This window comes from Ruditapes philippinarum, unplaced genomic scaffold (assembly GCF_026571515.1).
Source record: "Ruditapes philippinarum isolate M1 unplaced genomic scaffold, ASM2657151v2 ctg125_1_1_1_1, whole genome shotgun sequence".
NCBI classification, from domain to species: Eukaryota; Metazoa; Mollusca; class Bivalvia; order Venerida; family Veneridae; genus Ruditapes; species Ruditapes philippinarum.
This window is the reverse complement of record NW_026853776.1, coordinates 517,973-540,957: the sequence shown is the minus strand read 5'-3', so window position 1 is coordinate 540,957 and position 22,985 is coordinate 517,973. Positions and strand designations below refer to the sequence as shown.

Genomic DNA, 22,985 nt, shown 5'->3' with positions numbered 1-22,985 from the left:
ATGCAATGATATAAGCATCTATAGTCTAGACTCTTTTCTACATTTCCTGCATTACCCGAAGCAGCCTTTAAGTTAGTAGCCAATGTTAATTGTATTGAATATCTACCACTGGTAGCTAATATTTTTAGTTGGCAAGTACGCTGGAATCCAAAATCTACCACCATTGATACTCAATAATTCTGTGATAGATTACATCCTTTAACTTTTAAAGGTTAAAGGCCCATTATGCCTCATATATAAATGCTTTTATTTTATTTTTAAAAAGTTTATTAATTTTGGTTTACTTTTATAGTAACCAAAAATTTACTCATTGGCCAATTACCTGAATCATCTTTTTCATCTGTTGCTTTTTGGCAATAAGTACATTTATAGTAAATTTTGTATTGAAGTCAAAATACTACTTTGTTAACATTTTGCTACTTTTATGACATTTCATTTTTTTTATCACATTTATTGCTACATGTACTTTCTTCAGGTAACAAGCTTCTAACATTCTCTAAAACCATTATTTAAACATTATAAAATTAATGTTTCCCCGTAAAAGTTTATTTATTTCTAAGGCATAATGTGCCTTTAAAGAAACTATTTACATTAATTTGTATGAGAATTTTTTAAGAAATATGTTGAAATTTATTTGTAGTTTACTGTAACAGCAACTGATCATGGTCTTGTACCTCGATCAGCAGAGGCCCAGGTAGTGATTCGTATCCTGCGTGAAGGGTTACCATCCTTTAGTGACAATGAGTATGAAGTCACCATTCCAGAAGATCGTATTGTTGGTGCTCAGGTGTTCGACGTAGATGCAATTGATCCTAGGGCTGGTGTAAGTTCAAATCCTAGAATATACAAGATTTAAATAATTTACTCTTTTTTTTTGTTATATGCCCGAAAGAATTTCGGACATATTATGTTATACCCCCTGGCGTCCGTCCGTCCGTGTGTCCGTCCGTCTGTTAGCAATTTGGTTTCCGGAGCATAACTTAAGTTCCATTTGGCCCACAATATTCAAACTTCATAGGAAGATTGTCCATATTGGGTAGAAGACCCCTATTGATTTTGGGGTCATAAGGTCAAGGTCACTATGACCTTAAAACTGAAAATGTTAGCAATTTGGTTTCCGGAGCATAACTTAAGTTCCATTTGGCCTACAATATTCAAACTTCATAGGATGATTGTCCATATTGGGTAGAAGACCCCTATTGATTTTGGGGTCATAAGGTCAAAGGTCAAGGTCACTATGACCTTAAAACTGAAAACAGTTTCCGGAGCATAACTTAAGTTCCATTTGGCCTACAGTGTTCAAACTTCATAGGATGATTGTCCATATTGGGTAAAAGACCCCTATTGATTTTGGGGTCACAAGGTCAAAGGTCAAGGTCACTATGACCTTAAAACTGAAAACAGTTTCCGGAGCATAACTTAAGTTCCATTTGGCCCACAGTGTTCAAACTTCATAGGATGATTGTCCATATTGGGTAGAAGACCCCTATTGATTTTGGGGTCAAAGGTCAAGGTCACTATGACATTAAAACTAAAAACAGTTTCCGGAGCATAACTTAAGTTCCATTTGTCCTACAGTGTTCAAACTTCATAGGATGATTGTCCATATTTGGTAGAAGACCCCTATAGATTTTGGGGTCACAGGTCAAAGGTCAAGGTCACTATGACCTTAAAACTGAAAACAGTTTCCGGAGCATAACTTAAGTTCCATTTGGCCCACAGTGTTCAAACTTCATAGGATGATTGTCCATATTGGGTAGAAGACCCCTAGTGATTTTGGGGTCATAAGGTCAAAGGTCAAGGTCACTATGACCTTAAAACTGAAAACAGTTTCCGGAGCATAACTTAAGTTCCATTTGGCCTACAGTGTTCAAACTTCATAGGATGATTGTCCATATTGGGTAGAAGACCCCTATTGATTTTGGGGTCACAAGGTCAAAGGTCAAGGTCACTATTACTTAGAAATTGAAAACAGTTTCTTGAGCATGACTTTAGTTCCATTTAGCCCACAATATTCAAACTTTATAGGATGATTGTCCATATTGGGTAGAAGACCCCTATTGATTTTGGGGTCACAAGGTCAAGGTCACTATTACCTAAAAACTGAAAACAGTTTTCGGAATATAACTTAAGTATCATTTGGCCTACTGTGATTAAACTTCATAGTATGATTGTCCATATTGGGTAAAAGACCGCTAATGATTTTGGGGTCACAAGGTCAAAGGTCAAGGTCACTTTTACCTTAGAATTGAAAACAGTTTCTGGGGCATAACTTAAAGTTCCATTTGGACCACAATATTGAAACTTCAAAGGAGGATTGTTATTTGAAGGAGGTAATACTTTATTTTAGTCCCATGTCTTACAAATGCTTCATCTTTACTAAAAAAAAAAAACAACACTTTCGGGCATATAATGCTCCGCCTAGCGGTGCTCTTGTTAAGATTTGTCTTGGACTATTGACCGTGGACATTGAATACATTGGTCAATTGTCTCTCACCACTGATTTAGAAATGTGGATAATGTGGAGAAAATGGTTATAACCAGTAAGTTATCAACAAAAATCGGTTAGGACTAACAGAGTTAAAATTTGACCTAGAAACCAATGTTACTGGAATCGAATTTTATTGTAAATGTAAAACATAGTACAAAAATTCAATATATTTTATGAGCAAGTTAAACAAGTATTTAATCATTTATTTTTCGTAATTTTAAAATTTTTAATAATTTTATTCCATTGTAATAGAAAACTTGTTTAAAAGTGTTTATTTACTGACATTATTTTGAATTGTTTGTTACACACAGAGCGTTCTGGTTTATGATATTACTGGTGACAATGACGCTAGCTCACAGTTCAGGATTGATGCTAATACAGGTGTTATCACACTAGCAGTGTCACAACTTAATAATGATGTTGTCTCGTACTTGGTGAGTGACCTTTATTTATAAGCACTAACATACATCTTCCCAGCTAATTAAATTACTGTTAAGTTTTTGAGGAAAAGTTGATGATAAGGTATAAATCCATGAATGATTTTGCAATAACATTTCATAAAAATACAAATCTGAAAGTTTCAGCAGGGGTCAAAATACTTTAATTTTGTAAATTGAAGTATTTTTGGAAAAAAAAATAATTGAAGAGGTTGAAAAGAAGAAAAACAATCAGAATATTTAACCTCATAAATTAGTTTGAAATGATAATTTCTAAAAAAATTTGGTGTCATGAAAATGTCTGAAAGTTACACTTTTTAAATTGAGTGTAACTCATTAACTCATTTGTTGACTGTTTACAATGGCTATTCTGGAATTGTTGAACAGTCTGTATTTGAATTTTTATATATTATAGGTACGCGTTGTAGCATACAGACGTGATTTCCCAAATGACAGAGCTTCTACAATTGTACGTGTTTTCATCACTCGTAATGGAGCAGCTCCTGTGTTTACACATGGAGATCTTACATACACCCTGTCGGAGGATCAAGCTCTCGGAGTCTCATTTGGTGGTGTTGAAGCCAGGGACAGTGATTCTGTAAGTTTGACAAAATAACTTCAATGAGATACACACATATATGCTAGATAAACACACTGGCATAGCATGCCTGTGCTTACAACCACCTCAGAAAGACAATAAAGAAATGTTGTTTTTACCCATTTAACTAGTCAGAAGTTATCATTTTATTTGAATATGTTTAAGCCTTTAATTCTCATTTTAAAAATGATCATTTTCTGAAGTGACTCAACTTTTTGTATTCAAATTACTTTCAAAGATATGTTCATTTTGTAATAATGATTTTTGAGAGATGCATGATTTTAGTGTTAGTGAAAAGTTATAAATGTTATGTAAAATTGTTCATAAATTTTAGGGAAGAAATGGTGTAGTACAATACTTTATCCGAGAAACAGATGCTGTGCCAGATCAGACTATGACCTACTTCTATGTCAACCCAACAACTGGCGTTCTCTCCGTTAAATCACCACTTTCTGACGACACTGACCAACCAGAGAGATATACGGTTAGTGTAATTAATAAAGCATGATACTGTTATATTGAACATATTACTTATTTTTCACATATCAATACCTGGAGAATCTTACTTTCATAAGTTTTGTGTTAATATTTCTTAAGATGAATTTAAAACTATGGAGCCAATAATATGAGGTCCTAACTTACTAATGGAAGCCTTTTTTTTTATAAACAGATTGTTTGCTGTAATGATTTCCCTAAATAATTTTTGTGTTGCCATTGAATTAACTTTGATATGTTTTATCCATTGTTTAGTAACAAATTGAAATGTAAATCAATATAAAACTTAAGATTTATATTATTGCAGTTCTACATAGTGGCAGCTGACCAAGGTGTGCCAAGCCGATCTACAGCTGTACGAGTAACCGTTAACATCAGGAGAAACAGAAATAGTCCAGTCTTCAGATTAGACGAGTATGAGGAAACAATCAATGAGTTCACATCTGTCGGAACAAGCGTTCTACGTGTAGTCGCCGATGATGCTGATAATGTGAGAGCACCTACTTTATTTTAAATTTAGAAGTCCTCTTACCGATTACAATATACTAAATACTCCTAGCTGTGTAAGCAGTCATGTTTAAACTTTGAAGTGACCCCGTGTTAAATGGTCAGTTTCAAGTCCATAATTGCAAGAAATTCTGTTATATCACCTGTTTATAATGTGGTCAGCAACAAGTGTTATGCAGACAAATATTGATGTTATAACTGCTTAGAGGCAGAAATATACAAGAACAAAATACACAGCATGTAAATATTACATTTTTAAAATAAAATGTGCAGATATTCATTTGCTCCTCCTAATGAAGCACATTAACTCATGACTGCATACATTTCTGACAATATTTTCACTTATTTAAGCTAATATATTCTTTTTATCCACATTCAGATATAGTATGGCTACTTTGAAAATCTCTAAAATTATAAAATATAATTTCACTGTCCACTGAAAAGCAAGTAATAAAAACTTTATACACTTACGTAAAATGATGTATTATCAAAGAAAAAGTTAGAATATAAATTGAAAGCAACATCATTTCAAACATTCATGTTTTTTTCTCACAATGCAGCATCCAATCACCTACAATATTCTGGCAAGCTCATCTGGAAACTTGTACTTCGATATCAACCAAGGTAGTGGTGTAGTCAGTGTAAATGGTATTCTTACAGAGACTGGGGTCACCAGATTTGTGGTGAGTTCTTTTTTATTTTGATCAATTTTGTCATACTTTTTTTTGTAAATTGCCACTTTTGATTTTAATTTTGTTCTTTTTCTGGTTATTTTTAATTTTTTTTTTTAATTTTTAAGACAAGTGTTTAATGCGTTGGACTTAGGATTGCTGGCCATGAATGCTAAAACCCCATCAGGGCCATATGAGCAAGAAACTTGACACTCACTGCTAAATACTGGTTGGTTCCAGGAACGGATTCAAGAGTGTTTCATTAAGCTTATGACTTCCAACACAATCCACTTAAATAGATTTGAGTAAACTAAGAGACAGTTTTTGGTACATTATTACTTAAGCACTTCATCCCTTTAGCACCACCGTGGTTTCTCAAATGCTTTAAAGATACTCCCAAGAAAGTTCGCTAAGCAGCAATTAAATTATAAATCTCTCAGCTTTAAGGTTGCTTCTTCATAATAGAAAACCTATACTTAATTTGTACACAATAAAGTTAAATATAAAATTTTAAATATCTTGGTCTAATAATTTTTAGATTAAAAAAAAAAAATACACATTGACTTGATATTTCAGATGACAGTTCAAGCCATAGATAACCCTGGACCTAATGCCGTTGCTCGATCTGACACAGCCAGGGTGATCATCAACGTTCTCAGAAATCCCAATGCACCAAGGTTCACCGTTAACACTTACAATGTTACCATCTCGGAATATCTACCGGTTCAAGGCTCAGTTGTTAAAACTAATGCCGTTGACTCCGATCCAGCTAATGTATGTAACATTCTATTTACTTTTTGGTTAAAAGAAAATATAATTACCAAACTGAAATTATCACTATCAAACTGTCCTTATATTTTGAATAATTCTTATTCTGGAAATCTTTGGATATACATGTTATGTCTCCTTTATTTATAAGCCGGTGCATTGGGTAAAAGTATACACATAACCATTAAATAAGTTTTTCAATACATGTACTAGGGGAACAAAATGTTATGTCAAACTTTTTAGATCAACACAAGATGTAATAATGTGATTATTGTAAGAAAATCTTGGTGCTTTATATTTGAATGGACTTTCACTAGACCAGGATTGCACAAGGCATGAAAATTCTAAATGTGATCTTTCCTTCTAATATCCATCATGTCTATTAGTAAAGGAAAAAAAATATTCATGCAATGAGTATTATATTAGGAGCCTACATGTGTATTTTACACTATATGTACATGTATATAACTAATACAATATTCTGCTTTATAATATAGACACCAAGTGGAACACTGAGATATAGCATTAACTCACATAGTTACACAGCTCTCGATGGCGAGGACCAGTTTGTAATCAGCCCAACTGAAGGAACCATCTACCTGAGCCGCCCACTTACCAGAGCCGGAATACCAAATGAATTTACTGTAAGACTTAAATAGAAAAACATTTCGTTTTTGTTAACCTCTGTAGCATGGATATTAATGCAGAAATAGTGTTGTTATAACAAAAAAAATACCTGGTAATGATGAAATAAAATAAATACATGTAGGAATATTCTACAATTTTCACATGTTTTTTAATATTTTTACATTTTACAAAGTTGAAAAATTCTGAACATGCATGAAGAAAACGGACAAAATATATTGTAAAATTAATGTATTTCAAAAAGTATTTTCTTGTTCTGTTACAGTTAATAATAGCAGCTGCAGATGGAGCTTCCATACCAAAGACAGCCACTGCAACAGTTTATATTAGTATAGTTCGTAACCAGTACACACCAGTATTTGACAAAAACGATTACAGTGCATCAATATCCGACATCTGGGCTGTTGGTCGTGACTTGTTCACCGTGAATGCCGTCGATGGCGACAGACAAGTTGCACTTAGCAAGGATACACCGAATGCCGAGTTGTATTACTATATAGATGAAAAAGAATATGCTTATGAGAATCAATTCTTTGGTATAAACAATGATGGTGTTCTCTATGTAAAGGGAGATCTCCAACAAGCTGATGGTAGAAGCCAGTTTAAGGTATCTTTCAATCATTTTATGAATGTTTATCTTTCAAAAAAAAATACCATTGGTGGAGGATTATGAATGGGCATTATTAAATGTAGATTTACATATTTTGGTGCCCATAACAGGAATAATTAAATACATCAGTGAAAGGTTATAATATTCTGAAGAGACCTTTAAACTTGAAAATTCTGAAATTTTTTATCTTGTATTAGTATAATTTTCTTATTTCCCTTTCATGATGTATTCTCATCAATACTCATACAATTTTAAACAGAAACTAAAATCCGTAAATTTTATTTTATGTAATTTATATTTAAATGTATGGATTAAGAATAAAGTATTGTTTAAACTAAACAGAAAATAATGCCTTTATTTTTCTGTGTCTTTGCAGTTTATCATCGTTGCTGTTGATCGCAGTTGGGTACCACGAAGTAGCGGTACAAACGTTGTTATTGACATGACATACACAGAAATAGAAAGAAGGCTTGGATTCTCTGTACCAGTTACTTACCTCAGTTTAATAGAGAACTACGATTATGTAGCACAGCCTTTAATTGCTACCCTTGCTGTGAGGAACAAAGTTAATGAATACACATGCAGAATTATCTTTATCAACGGACTATCCAGAGGATTTGACACCAACTCTGACTTCAGTAAGATCATTTATAAACAGTTTATTTCTAAGAACAGCTAAAATATTAAGCAATGATCTTGTTTATCATATTGGAGCAACCTTATACTTTCAAAATGAGATTTGATAGCTTTGATAGTTTTATTTAGGAAATAATTAGAATAATTCAACTGAATTGTACACTTATTAGAAGTGACTAAAATCCATCCCTTGGAAGAACTACAGTCATAACGTAAATGCATTTCTTTTCCAGATTTGTTCTCGGTGACAACTTTACAGGGAGGTGATTGCCGCTTAGAAGTTAAAGGCGTCTTGGATAGAGAGTACAGACAATTCTGGAACATCACCATTGGCTTGGACAATAACCGTAAAAAGAGACAAGTAGAAACCGAACTTATCCCAGGTATGTCCACTCTTTACATCTGTTAGATTATCAAGTATAATGAAATATAGTTTTAAAGATCTTTGTTTTTTCTGACCTTATGTAATTATAAATACATGTATGCTCTAACATTATTAGTACATCTTGATTGCAGTTTGATATTATGGTTTTCCAATTAGTTAAAAAATAGATTTGGGTCTTCCAAGGCAGAGTGATTAAAATTGTTGATACTGAATATATTCAGAGATGAAGGTATAAATGTGCATCGTGAACGACCACAGATGCGACTAACAGTAGAGTGCCTGTCTTTTACCAAATAATTGGTACAAAAAAAGTAACTTAAGGGTGTTTTCTTGGCAAACATTATTTAGATAGTAGTTGTTTGACTGGGAAACCCAGTGTAACCAATATATGTAAGAATCAAGTGTTAATGTTATGATTTTTTTCAGTTCAGCATCACTACTACTGTAGTCAATGCTACAATAATTATCAAGCGTGTTACTGATCTTATACAGGATATTGAATTAAAAATTGTGGTGAGGAAGCTTTAAGTCCAGCTAGCTTACATAACATTTGTGGTTCTACTCGGGTGCCTGGTCATGTCTGAGGTCTCTCCCACCAGTAAAGCTGGAAATTTGCCATAAAACTTAAACTGTGTTGGTGCAAATTAAAACTGAAAAAAAATGTGGTATTCAAAGCATCATTTTGTACATTGTGTATCCTTTACTCATAAAAACTGATAAAATTTCTATTTTAATTTTCAGTTTACCCATCATACCTGTATACCTATGTATATATAACATTGATGGATGACAATGACAATAATCCAAGTTTTGTGTACCCTGTATATCCCTCCGTCCAGACTCTACAAGATCGTAACTTTTATATTGGTGCCATATCTCTACTGTCTCAGGCTGTAGTTACCCCAGTAACACTTGTTGTAAGTATGATCAGTTTAGATCAGACCTTAACCTAGCTGAATTTGTTCAGTTGACCTCTCCTTACTTTTTATTTGGAACAGTTTGAACAGTCCATTTTTCAGTGTCAAAAACTACAAAAATTGACCTACCGGCAGTATAGAGCCTGGTCAAATTGCATGAATTCCAGGCTGACCAGGCATTATACTGGTGGCAATGGCTGATATCACTACTGGATCAAGCATGGTTACAAGTATTTTTAGCTAGAACAGATGAAAGATATCTTTGACATTAATCTTTATTACTTGTTGTTTTTTTTCAACTCTGAATCACAGAGGTTTTTGTTGATCAAATTTTCCATTTAACAATAATTTAACCAACTTCGGGTATACATTATAACATAAGAGAATTGTGTTAAGAACTTTTCTACGGTTTCTTAGTTAAATGTCCAATAGAATCATATTAGTCTGAGATATACAACATTAAACAATATTCTAACAAAGATAGGATACACAATTATATGCTAATTTATGAAACATTACAGGCAACTGATCCTGATCTAGGAGGCAATGGTTTGATTGAATACAGAATTGCAGGAAACAATAATGAATTCATTCCATTTGGTGTTGATTCCGCAGAAGGAACAATAACGCCGAAACAAGAGTTTATTCCTCGTGATGCCAAACAGTACGACTTTACCGCTACTGCTCTCGACACTCCACAAACTGGCGATCGACTTCGTGCAGAGACAAGAGTTATTGTAAGTTTGAACATGTACTCGTGTAATACTGTTGGGAATGATAATGATATTGTATTTAGTTAATGTAGATTGATATTGCATTATCCTGTGTTAAAAATGTCATAATCCTGTGTTAAAAATGTATCTGGCATGATTTTTTTAATAGATATAAAAAATATTAATTTATAATTTTAATTAGATTGATGTCATCGAGGATATTAACCGCTTCATTCTGGTACTGAACTCGCGCAACGCAGATGTTAGTGACGATATTGAGGATATTCGTCGAGGTCTACAAGATGAGATTGGAAGAATCGTTTTGATAGAACGTGTAACCTACAAAAGATTCCTCAACAGTGGCATACTTGAGGTGGATAAGGAGCGCACAGACATAACATTTGTTGTTGTCAACCATCTTAACAGAGCGTACACCCTCTACGAGAATGATGCAAATAATATTGATATGTAAGTTTCTTTAAAATTTGATACGAAAATCTTTTTTCATAAACATTTATTATATATCATGTAATAAGTTAATTTGATTCTTCTTTTTTTGTCAGTTTAAAGTTAAAAGAACATTGTATCATAACAAATGTGAATTTAAGATCTTCTTTATGTATCTATTTTAGGATAGACTCTATAAACATAAAATTATTACTTGTCGATGTTGAAGAGTTTAGATTGCTATCTGATTTTAATATTACAGCATCACACAGTCTACAGGACCATCTGTCACTTTGATTAATGATCTAAGGGTAACAATCAGTGGCTTTGCCAGTGTTGATAAGATCAGAGGACCATTCGCAAATGAGAACATCTTGGGAGTCTCGGATGAATTGACTCTCAACAACAGAGCTCGCCCAACCAAATCTTACGTATGGTGGACCAATGATCCATGGGCCGGTTTTGTTGCCTTAGCTGCCATTATCATTCTTTTGGGACTGATTGCCCTTACTGTCCTTCTTTACCAGTGGAACAGGTAAGAATTTCCTTTGAATGAGATATGATCTACATGTACAAAGAAAGTGAAATGTTGAAAGTGATAAAGGATATTGAATGAGTGTAGGTTCAGTACTGGATTTATTGAACAAGTTGAATTAAATTATTTAATGTGAGCCTCTGGCTCGTATATTATTTTATTTAACAAGTTCAATAAACTTAGTACCGAAATGACACAAATATTAAAGTCTATTTATCAAACACCTAAAATAAGAATGGTTAACAGTGAAAAAGCATCAATTTTTCATTGACGTGTGCATACTGTGTAAACGTAACAATCAGCATGTCTTTAGCATGTCTTTACCCTATGTTGTATAACGCAAATAACGTCTTGTCAAAAGAAATGTACAGCCCTGCAATAAGGTTTTTATTGTCGCATAAATGGCACGAGTTACGAGTTTGTGATAAAAATGTTTATGCCATCATTATAGATACAGGCAAACCAGCACCATGTAACCTATCTGACCATATTTAAGACTTTATATAGATGACTGCTTCATCAAATCATTTTGATATTGAAACCCAGTTTGACAAATTTTACACATTTTCAATAGCTAGGTTCTGTTAATCAAGTAAGGTGATTTAGGTATTTATATGTTGTAACAACATTGCAGCTCAGGACTTTTCAATGGAAAATGTTTCTATGTATTCCATTTTAAAATCATTTTATTAAAACTATTCGCTAAACATAGTTGTTACTCTGTTGAGAGTTTTATAATTTTTCGTTTACAGGTACAGCAATTATTTGAACAATTACCGTGTGTACCATCGTAACTACGAACACCAGCCAGACTTTACCAATCCACCAAGCTTCCTTAAAGAATACGAGACACAGGTATGGTAGATATAAAATATTTTATACACCCCAGTTTGATTAACTCATATACCATTAGTGTCTAGTGAAGCCAGCTTTCACATCTGTCAAGTTTGACCGGAATCTTTCTTGTAGTTATAATTTTACTTAAAATCAATGAATAAATTTTAAAAATTTCAAAATTGGTTATTTTCTCGTAGTAAGGTAAGCGTGAACTGCATACAGCATAATGCATTATCTGTAACAGAATGTAATGCATATTGAAAAATATTATACAAGGATAGCCATTTAAAATTATTAAACATAAATTATAAATAGATAAAAGGGATAGGGTTAATCAATAAATAGAAAAAAAGGATTGGGTTAATCTATAAATAGAAAAAAAGGATAGTGTTAACCTATAAATAGATAGAAAAAGATAGGGTTTGTTAAATCTTCATCACAAAATATTCTCGCTAGGACTATCTACAAATCTCTGTGGAGGTGCGTAAGCATTTTTTTTCTTCTATTATTGTATTTTTCCAAGTTAAAGATCTAGTATTGTGAAGTAGGTAAAGATGATGATATAAAGAATAATATTTTAACTTTACAGACATTGGATATGTACATGCCCCCTGATGAGACTGTTCAAGATTTGGGAGAGATTAACCTGAACTTTAACCGGAATGAATCGGCACGTCGTACTGGTGAAGTGACCCGTATCACCACCAGAAACCCAGTCTATGATAACTCTCAATACCAGTAAGTTTACTTTCATACATTTACTGTGATAATAAACAATGTCAGACTATGTCAAACAGTATACAACAAGGCTATATGACGCATCCCGACTGTCAGATCATGTTCGGTACTGTTGATTGGCAGCTCCAGCTGCTTAATTTGTATAAAGGCTTTGCCCTGCTTTGAATTTTTAACTAATATTCAGTGCTGAAGGTATTTAAATATTGATGTACAAAATTTAAGCTACCAACAGTATAGAGCTGGTCAGACTGCATGTATGTGACGTGCACGCTGGGCGTAGCTCTGTTGTGGTGGCAAAGGCTAATAACTTTCAGTTCCAACAGGTTGTTGGGTAAATTTTAATAATTTTATAAAGAAATCTTTCATATTAGCAAAAATGAATTTAAAAGCAAGCTGTGCCATCATATGTTATCAATTTATTCTAAATGTCTACTTTTGTAAACTTTTAATATTGAAAATGATATTTTAATGTAATGAATTTTAGATGTATTTTAAGTTTACATAAATAAAATAAACAAATTAAGGAACAAGAGAAAAGTTTGATATGTTTTTTAACATTTGATTTTATTTGTTTCTTTAGAGTTGAGTCTTACTCTACCACGGTAAGCAAGCAATAATTTCCACCTTTCTTTATGTGTACATGTTAAGTTCATATTATTTGTGGACCACATACATGTACAGGGCTTTTAGCTTTATTACATGCTTATGTTTCTTTTAGCGTTAAGGTTGGTCAAGTCCACTACTAACAGATTTTTGGTATGTTTCAAGTTGGTATGATTTCCAGTTGATGTTTTTATAATCAACACTTTTTTAGTGATCCTAATTATTTGTTCATATAGAAACTTTATCCCCTTTTTTTACCGACATTATTTCAACAACTTCCTTCTGGTGAAAATTAGTTTCACTTTCCTAGACATTATGAAGGTCCATTCATAATACGATAATATTATGTATACATGTACAATAGTATTCCTAGTATTATCCACCTCTTCCTTCATGTATTGTAAAGTCTGATAGAACTAGGATCTCAATTAATGCTTTAATTGTAGGAATAATTTTGAACATCTAGAAACCTTCTTGTGCATTTTTTTTTTTTGGTCACTGAACGGACTAGAGAAGGGGTTCACAAAATTAAAAAAAGTATTTCAAAGGACCAGACTGTAGAATCGGTTAATATCCCTATATCTTTTCAAGCAGTGTTGCAGTGAATTTTTTACCTTTCTAGAAGTTAGAACTTGGATATACCAAAATCGCTATATATTTAGTACTAATTTCTGAAAATATATACAACCTAGGTGATATGGTTTTATTTATTATACCTGGCTGTAAAGCATCATCAATGCCACTTTGGGAGTCTAATATTACCTTTAAGTAAATGCTTAACATTTTACTGACCATCATTTCATTTAAGTTTTTTAACACAAAATTCTAACAAATTATTTATTTCCACTACTAACTTTATTTCTTTTTCACACATTGTATTACTTAACCAAATACAATGTATTAGCAATGCAAGCTTTTCAACAAGAACAAAAATTATCTCCAAAACTTTATTTATTGTAGTGTTAGTTATAACTGAACTCTTTATCTTCATTAAATATTCATATTATTCAATTTAACACATCAAGTATTTATTAATCTGAATAAAACACTCTGAAAAACACCTGCAATTAAAAAAAAAAAATATTTTAAGAAAAGATAGATTTAATTGCACTGTGGAAGATTTTATCCATAAACCGGTAATTAACGCCTCCAATGTATGAAAGAAAAGCTTGCAGAATGTGAATAAGTTTAGTATATTTCCTGACATATACCTTCAGTTTGATTAATCAATTGGCGACTTAAATCGTGTATCAACATTATCCTTACACTTGAGGATATTTTACAACAAATCAAATTTTTAAAATTTCTATTTAATATTTAAAATCAGGACATTCTTATCTTCTAGTAGTTAATGCAAACTAGAAATTTTAGCTGTCAAGATTACATTTAGTTTATTAATGATGCAATATTAATTGTAACATTATTTCAGTTTTATATAGTAATAACTTTACCACTTACAAATCCAATAATAATATACACACATATTAAAAATTACACATATTAATTAGATAACTTAAGAAAAAAATGCGTTTTGATTGAGACCATTTCAATATTCAATACTGTTACAGCTGTATTCATTGTAATAAAATTTGATAATAATGTATGAAAATGGTTTATTTTCAGACTCCACGCCAAACTGAAATACCCGGCAATGTTTACCACGTCACCATGAGGTATGCATTAAAAAGATCTATATTCTTTCAAAAAATATGTAAATTTTAATTTGTAAAACTGATAATTTCTTTATACAAAAGAGTTGCGATAGAACTGCTAAATCATTTTAATCAAATCCATTTTGACTGGTCTTAAATGTCCTCTATGTTAACATTACCTACCATGAATAGTTTAACTTATTATTAAGAAGTCATGTGATACACTTTGATTTGATGTTTGTCGAAATGCCGCTACTTTACAAAGATCCCAAACAGTACCAAACAAGAGGAAACAGAATATGCAAACTGTCCAACTTATCTCGGGCATCTGCATTCTTAGACAAACTGAATTAATCTCTGAATTTTCTATTTAAATCGCGAGATATTATGTGTGGATAATGAATGAATGTTGTGTTTTTATTTCAGCCAAGGAAGCAGTTCTCGACCAGTTTTGACTGATGGTGAAAACACCGTCGTCTACACGGCCAATTAATCTACACAAATTCTACAGCAATCTTCACACTAACTAGCTTCCAAATACAAAATTATGAAATTAAAACATTTAATGTAATTAAAAAGTGACGGGTGAATAAAAGAAAAATAGAATTGAAAGTAATTTTTTAATAGACAGTGATATCCATTGAAAGTAGTGCTTTTTACTTGAAAAGAAAAATTATAACCATTAAGTGCTGTGGAAAAAAAAGAGAAAAATAAATGACAATAAAAAAGAAAAAAATATATATATCTTTATAGAATAGTTTACCATAGATAGTGCTTTGTTATTTTACTATATAGCTGCTCAGATCTCTTTTTATAATATACATATATAGAGGGTAAGTGATAAAAATATTATAAATACTCCAAAAATGCTTGCATAGTACACTTTGCATAATGTTGAAAAGAATATATGTACATAGTTATACACAAATTTGTTAAACCTGCAAGTTTATCTTGTTTACAAATGTTGCGATGTTACAGATTTTTGAAGAGAATATTTTGTACCCATTTTGATATTTTGTTTTACATTTATAAATTTTTTGCAAATTTTTGTTTCTCAAATTGTTTATATGGATTGTTATTACAAAAATTAATGCTCATTTATCATAAATACATTGATACCTATATTTTGTTACTTTAAATAAGAAAAATAAGAGTGTTTATGTGTTCTTTTATATATATATTTTTTATTAATATACAATCATACGCTAGTATATTGAAATGTGCTAGAAACAATCAGTTGTTAAGATATTTACAAACAGGCATTTGTTAAACTTGCTCATTCTACCAAATCATTTACCTTTAAATACTCATAATAAAACCTATTTCTAACTAAAATATTTTTGTTTTGAATGAATATCACCAAACTGGCCAAGTAACTGGTATTGTTTAACAATATTGACCTGGCACTCTTGCATTTGTTGTTGGTAAAATTTATGTGTAAATCGGTATGGATGTAACCAATTGTTAATGGTCTATGTAAAGAATCCCTCTCAGCTAGTCGGAAAAGGTCTTTCACTTCAAAAAAATAGAAGTAAACTTGCACTGTTTGTATCCTTGTTCCGTCACTTTTGCCGGTTTTTGAAAACCGCCAGTATGAGCAGTACAACTGACATTGCCAGTGAAGTCAATTCAGTGATTTGTATTTTACAAGCACTGTACTTTTTGTTAAAGATAAATTAAATGTACTGAAATAAAAAAAAAATTGTATGAAAAAAAAACACTAAGGCATCCTTAAACCAGATGTAGTAAAATGATTTAAAATTCTTGCAAGTTTATCTTCATATCCCGTTGCTGGTAAAGAATTGAATCGGATACCTTCAGATCTGTAGCCAGACATCTATAAAATACTCCATACTTCTCTAACATGTGAAGTTACCAAATATAGCGTTATATCAATTAGATACCAGTGTTTATCCAATGACCTTTACGAAAGTTAATGAAGTGCCAGGTTAATATTGTTGGACAATAGTAGACAATAACATAGTCGCTCTTTAGTTTTGCTTCGGTTGGATTTTACGTGACACCAACACATAGGTCATATGTCAACTTTCCAGCTTTAATGGTGGAGGAAGACCTTGGTGCATGTCCGAGAACTGGTTTGACTTAAAATTATGATTATTGAAGAATGTAGAAGTGTTATGGTATTGCATTATTTATTACTTTTGGTTTTGTCAAGCCAGCCTGATAAGGTCCTGGCTGGGTTTTCTTGCTGTGTTGAGGAAGATCCCCAGCTGCCACTCTGTTCATCCATGTTAAACTAAAAACTGGGGGCAAGGCATGTTGGAAGAACCACTGACCCCTTTAATTAAGTGAAGATGTAGTAATGAGTTTGAATCCTCCATATCAGATGTTTTCAATCTGTCCCTGATCATTTCATTGTGACAACAGATATAAACTTGATATTATACAGAATAATGACTCTTGGCTAAAATGTCTGACCAAGTTTTGAAGACACACATACCATAATAGGTTTGTAAGAACAAGACATTAAAAGGATGAAATCATAAATAAGATTGATTAAATGTTTTTTTTCTGTATTTGAACTAACCTAAGGGGATCATCCAAAGATCTTTCAGGGTACATGACTATACTCGTGATCCCAATAAAAAGGAACTTTCCAGATTTTTTTTTTTGCAGTGAAAAATTTAGACCAGCCTTTTCATTCCAATGCTAGGTCAAATTCTCAAGACAGTATCACAAACAAAACATGTGACCTTTTGTGTAAACCCGGTTCAAACCATGGACTTGTGTATTATCCCAGTGAAGTAATTTCTTAGTCAGAAAGAGAATTTGCATAAAACTGAAAACTCCGGAAATGGACATTGCTGAACCATTCATCAATCTCATTAGTTTTCAATTTCACTAAATAAAATTATGGTTCTTGGACAATGTGCTTCTCATTAATGAGATTAAGCTATGAATTTTCAAATTTATACCTCCAATACTTAATTAGTTGTAATATACCTTGGAATCTAAAAAGTACTTAGTACAATAATGGTTCAAATACATGGCCTATATGATTGTGATCTATTGACCTATACAGTTTCAAGTAAATACCTGCCTTACTTTTATTCAACTATGCCCGAAACAAAAAGTATGACAAATTAAAATAAAGTATGATAAATTTGCAAAGGGCAATAACTCAAAAATTTTGCAAAAATGAATTATTATTCAACATGAGATGTAACCATATAATTTATGTTGAAATAGTTAAAGGTGCTGCATTCAATTCCATTGTGGATGTCGAAAAAAACGGCACAATATTAAATGTTAATTTTTTCATCAATTAATATTTTGCTCATTTACATCTTGCCAATAAAGAACTTTTGATGAGTTTGTTTAATTACCATTTGATTAGACTTAACTTTATGAAAATTATTGCAGATAAGTTAAAAAATATAACATTATACCTATGACCTGACATTGTTGTCCCCCCATCAAAGGTAGAGATACAGATCTGATATTGTCTGTCCGGTTGTTTGTACATCCATCTTTCCAAAAATTTTAACAAGAGCTGTCAGTAGGACAGCACGCTCACTATTCCAAGTGCTTGATTGTAAAAGAGCCTTGATAATGTAAAAATTTCATAATTCACCGATCTATGTTATAGGCCTTGTAGAGAGTCCAACTATGCTCACAAATAAGTGTATAAAATTTCAACTTGTTTCAAAGCAAGATGTCGATGAAATATGAAAATATCTGAGATGGGAAATTCCAAGTCGAAAAAGGGGCGTAATTCTGTCAAAATGCTTGATACAGCTAGTTACCGCCACCTGTGTACAGACTGGGGTCATGATGGTTAACAAGTTTGCAAAGTTTTAAAGCCTTATGTCAATGGACTTTGAAAATATTTGAGGTGTTACAAAAACTTAAACGTAGATTCTAACTTGAAAAAGGGGCATAATTCTGTCAAAATGCTTGATAAAGTTACCTTCTCCTGTCTACAGGTTGGGATCATGATGGTGAAAAAGTGTGCAAAGTTTCAGAGCAATATGTCAAATGACTTTAAAAATATACGAGGTATTACTTAAACTTTAACATAACTGGTTATGCAGATGCTCGGGTGTCTAGTATAGCTCTAATTATTCTTATCAAATAGTCAAGCTAAAAATTAATCGCAGTATTAATACAAATATTTTGATTTTTGAAAAATTCTCTTTCCAAAGCAGTTATCACACATTAAGGCAATGGGTAAAGTTTTATGAATTTCCTTTAAAAACCTGTCATTAACATTTGTAATCTGAATTATATTGTTAAAATAACACAGTATATAAACAATTCTACTTCCTGTTATCGCAAGTAAGGTACAAGTTAAAATATATAGGCTTCAAAGTAGGGTACAGAGATTGGAATGTAGCATGTACTTTTACTTGCATATGGCAGGGTACACATTGAATTATATTGGCTCACAAGACAGGGTACATAAACTGTGAATAAATTTCAGGAAAAAATTCAGACTTGTGTCATTAAAAAAATGAAAGAATACACATCAATTATATTTTATTTTTACATGTATTTAAACAAATATACAATGATCAGAACTAGGAATTGTATGAATACAGGAAAAGAAACAAGAGGGCCAAAATGGTCTGTCATAACTCATACAAAATATGTAACAAAAGTAGAGGTAATTTCAGGCATATTATGGTACAGCACTAATCTGACTGTAATGTTAGCCTTGTTGGGATGTCTTTTTTATAACTTGATAACTATTGAGTGCTTAAAGGAAGTTATTGTGTTTGATTTAAAAAAAATACTGCACCTCAGTAGAATATTAATATTTTATAATATCCATTGAGGAAGAGGAACATGTACTGACAGTAAAGAAAAAAAGAGCCATGTTAGCATGGCCATCCCCCACCGAATGTGTTTGCTCATTGTAAGAATGTATATGTAGTAGAGCAGAATAATTCAATCTAAAGAGGTCTTTTGGTATTGAAAACTGATGGCTGAAGTGATTACAGATTTGAAACCTATGTGAATACTGATGGCTGAAAATAACAAAGGACAATAACTGAAAAATAATGCAGGGTATAGTTATCATTCTTGTGTGCTGCACTCCTCCTCAATATGATCTATCCACCTATGAAGTTTCAAGTTGATACCTCTAACACTTTTTGAGATAAAGTATGAAAAATAACAAAGGGCAACAACTCAAAAATTATAAAGAGTAGTAATCATTCTTGTGCACAGCATTCCTCCTCAATAAGATTTATCCACCTATAAAGTTTCATATTGACATCTCAAAGACTTTTTGAGTTATGCTCCACTCAGGTGAAAAATTAAGTATGAAAAATAACATTAAGGGCAAAAACTAAAAAATTAAGAAGGGTAGAGTAATCATTCACATCCTAAGTGAGATATATCCACCCATGAAGTTTCACGTTGACATCTCAAAGGCCTTTTTAGTTATGCTCTATGTATTTATTTTGGAATCATACACCGTAACTTAGTATTTCCTTATAAGGAAGTAATCGGAAGTTATGTTTTTGGCGGCAATAGTGCACGAGTTTCTTGTAATTAGTAAAGCGGGCATTCAAGGTTTATTTGTCAAGCCGTTTAGATGTGAAATATCCGAAAATATTGAAATATTTTCGATCATATTATACAGAAAGTTATGCTAATGTTTCTTACAATTGTTTTCTTTTTCAGGATAATGTACAGCTCAGAGCAAAGTAAACGTGTGTCATTATATGCAAAAAAAAATAAAAATGGACTTTCAAAATCGATGAGGCATATTCATTTAATTCCGTTTTGATTCATTGTGAATTATTATTCTCTTTGCATATAATTATGTACATGAAATGAGTTTATTTCAGTGGCAAATTATCTGTGTTTTCGTCTATTTATAATTTTCAAAATTCGTTTCCTTTTTCCATTATGACAAAAAATTTTAGACCTCTAAATTTGGGTTTTACGTCAGGTAGGTTTGAAGGAGCCGCTGGTCTTGAGCCTGGATTAATCCTTCAACAATACCTCCCCCCCCCCCCACGTTGAAGTTAGGGTTGGGTATCCCGCTTGCAGCAACCTGACTTTTCGAACATTTCCAAAAACTTCTGTTTTTACAAAACTCTATTATTCAGTTATATTGGAAAGTTTGTATTTCTTTACCTTTACACGAAGTATTTGGCATTTTTTAACAGATGAATTTGCTTAGTAAATTTATTACTATAAGTCATATGGAAGCTTTTTTGGATTTTTGTCTTAACAAAAATTGATACGTTGATTTATATCCAGAATTTTGTCTTTGTTGGTTGGGAAAATAAACGGTTAGTGGAGACGGCTTACAAATACTCCCTCTAGCCTCTTTAAACTCTGTGTTGTGTTGTTTATTATTAAAGAATGTAAATGATTTATGCTCGTTTGAGTGTAACGAATTAGAGCATAAGGACAAAAATTAAGTTTGAAAAATAACAAAGAGCAATAACTCAAAAATTATGCAGGGTAGAGTTATCATTCTTGTGTGCTGCACTCCTCAATATGATCTATCCACCTATTTAGTTTCAAGTTGATACCTCTAACACTTTTTGTTGTGATAAGCTCCGGACAAAAAGTATGAAAAATAACAAAGGGCAATAACTAAAAAATTATAATAGGTAGAGTTATCATTCTTGTGCACAGCATTTCTCCTGCAAAAGATCTATCCACCTATGAAGTTTAATGTTGATATCTCAAAGACTTTTTGAGTTATGCTCCACTCAGGTGAAAAATTAAGTATGAAAATTAACAAAGGGCAATAACTCAAAAATCATGAATGGTAGTTATCATTCTTGTGCAATGCACACCTCCTGAGTGAGATCTATTCACCCATGAAGTCTCATGTTGATATCTCAAAGGCTTTTTGAGTTATGCTCTGGACAAAAATTAAGTTTGAAAAATAACAAAGGGCAATAACTCAAAATTATGCAGGGTGGATTTATCATTCTTGTGCACTGAACTCTTCCTTAATATGATCTATCCACCTATGAAGTTTCAAGTTGATACCTTAAACACTTTTTGAGATATGCTCCAGACAAAAATGTCGGATGGAAGGACAGAGACTATTTCTAAGGCGGCCGGGGGATAATAAGCATAAAACATGGCTGTAATGTATTAAAGAAGACACATTGTTCATTTTAGTACAAACACAAGTATCAACAAAGAAAATTTTTTCTCTTTTTATATTACACGTCAAATAAGTTTACTCATCATTCTTTTAAACATCATTTACAACAGTTTGCCAAAAAAGTACAAAAATCTTGAAAAACACAATTAAAAAATACATATTAACTACATACAATATCTTTACCTTAATGGCATCAGTTATGTCATATGTAAATCTAATTTCAAAACTTCATCAATCAAAATACATGAATAACCATTGCTAACTGGAAGATTATGACATTTTGCAGAATTTACAATCTCACAAACAATTCTTTTTCACATCCTGTTAAATGTAGAGACTTTTACTTGATATTTCCCAATTTTAACCAAAAATAATGCTAAGATTAAGGTGTTTTCGACAGATTTCATAAAGACATATAGGCAAAATTAAAACTGTTCAATAGATTTGTAATAATTGAGCCGCATCACGACAAAACCAACATAATGCGTTTGCGACCAGCATAGATCCAGACCAGCCTGCACATCCGCACAGTCTGATCAGGATCCATGCTATTTGCTTACAAACCCTATTACAAGTAGAGAAACTGATAGCGAACAGCATGGGCCCTGATCAGACTGCCCGGACACGCAGGCTGGTCTGGATCCATGCTTGTCGCAAACGCATTACATTGGTTTTGTTGTGAGGGGGCTCATATAATGGTTGCTGGGTAGATCCTCGAGCGAGGCGCAATTTGTCTATGACAGTTTATCTCGAATATTAAGACTAATGATGTCCCACCACTGATTGAGAAATCATGCTGCAGTAGTAGTCAGTAACTTGCGCAGAAATTCGTGATTACTGGTTAGTTATGTATAAAAGCTAACTAAAAAGTACGACAACATAGACATTACAAAAAATTTATGAAAATCGGTTTTAAAAAACAATCAAACAAACAAAATAGGTACAGATAGTTAACTTTACACAAGAGACAAAAACGTGTTAAATCATTCATGTAATAAACTTTTCAGAATTTTTATAATTTATGAAATTGAAAATTTATAATAAAGGAAATTAAACAATCTCAAATAAAAACCAGTTTTACAGAAAATAATAGAACACAATATGCACCACTGTGCAATACCGCTTTTATGGAGTTGTAAAAGCAGCATGGGTATGTGATAAATGTACATGTTTAAAAGCATGGTATTTTTTTAAA

General features: G+C 32.2%; 1 protein-coding gene and 1 long non-coding RNA gene across 2 annotated transcripts in view; both read left to right on the top strand.

Moving 5' to 3' along the window:
• The window catches only part of LOC132737850 (uncharacterized), a 128,171-nt gene extending 112,750 nt beyond the window's left edge, over positions 1 to 15,421 (top strand). The window contains exons 129-148 of the mRNA XM_060725210.1: positions 641 to 823; positions 2,803 to 2,925; positions 3,344 to 3,526; positions 3,861 to 4,010; positions 4,329 to 4,511; positions 5,089 to 5,211; positions 5,776 to 5,973; positions 6,465 to 6,611; positions 6,878 to 7,219; positions 7,599 to 7,860; positions 8,092 to 8,241; positions 8,985 to 9,160; positions 9,682 to 9,897; positions 10,076 to 10,341; positions 10,583 to 10,855; positions 11,608 to 11,710; positions 12,282 to 12,430; positions 13,011 to 13,032; positions 14,657 to 14,706; positions 15,112 to 15,421. Of these exons, the coding sequence (XP_060581193.1) occupies positions 641 to 823; positions 2,803 to 2,925; positions 3,344 to 3,526; positions 3,861 to 4,010; positions 4,329 to 4,511; positions 5,089 to 5,211; positions 5,776 to 5,973; positions 6,465 to 6,611; positions 6,878 to 7,219; positions 7,599 to 7,860; positions 8,092 to 8,241; positions 8,985 to 9,160; positions 9,682 to 9,897; positions 10,076 to 10,341; positions 10,583 to 10,855; positions 11,608 to 11,710; positions 12,282 to 12,430; positions 13,011 to 13,032; positions 14,657 to 14,706; positions 15,112 to 15,178 (3,366 nt within the window). The 3' untranslated portion in view covers positions 15,179 to 15,421. The remainder of the gene's footprint in view (positions 1 to 640; positions 824 to 2,802; positions 2,926 to 3,343; positions 3,527 to 3,860; positions 4,011 to 4,328; positions 4,512 to 5,088; positions 5,212 to 5,775; positions 5,974 to 6,464; positions 6,612 to 6,877; positions 7,220 to 7,598; positions 7,861 to 8,091; positions 8,242 to 8,984; positions 9,161 to 9,681; positions 9,898 to 10,075; positions 10,342 to 10,582; positions 10,856 to 11,607; positions 11,711 to 12,281; positions 12,431 to 13,010; positions 13,033 to 14,656; positions 14,707 to 15,111) is intronic.
• On the top strand, positions 867 to 2,379 carry LOC132737846 (uncharacterized). The gene is made up of 2 exons (XR_009626790.1): positions 867 to 1,513; positions 1,658 to 2,379. It is a non-coding gene; the product is annotated as an uncharacterized LOC132737846 (long non-coding RNA).
• Positions 15,422 to 22,985: the final 7,564 nt, after the last annotated feature.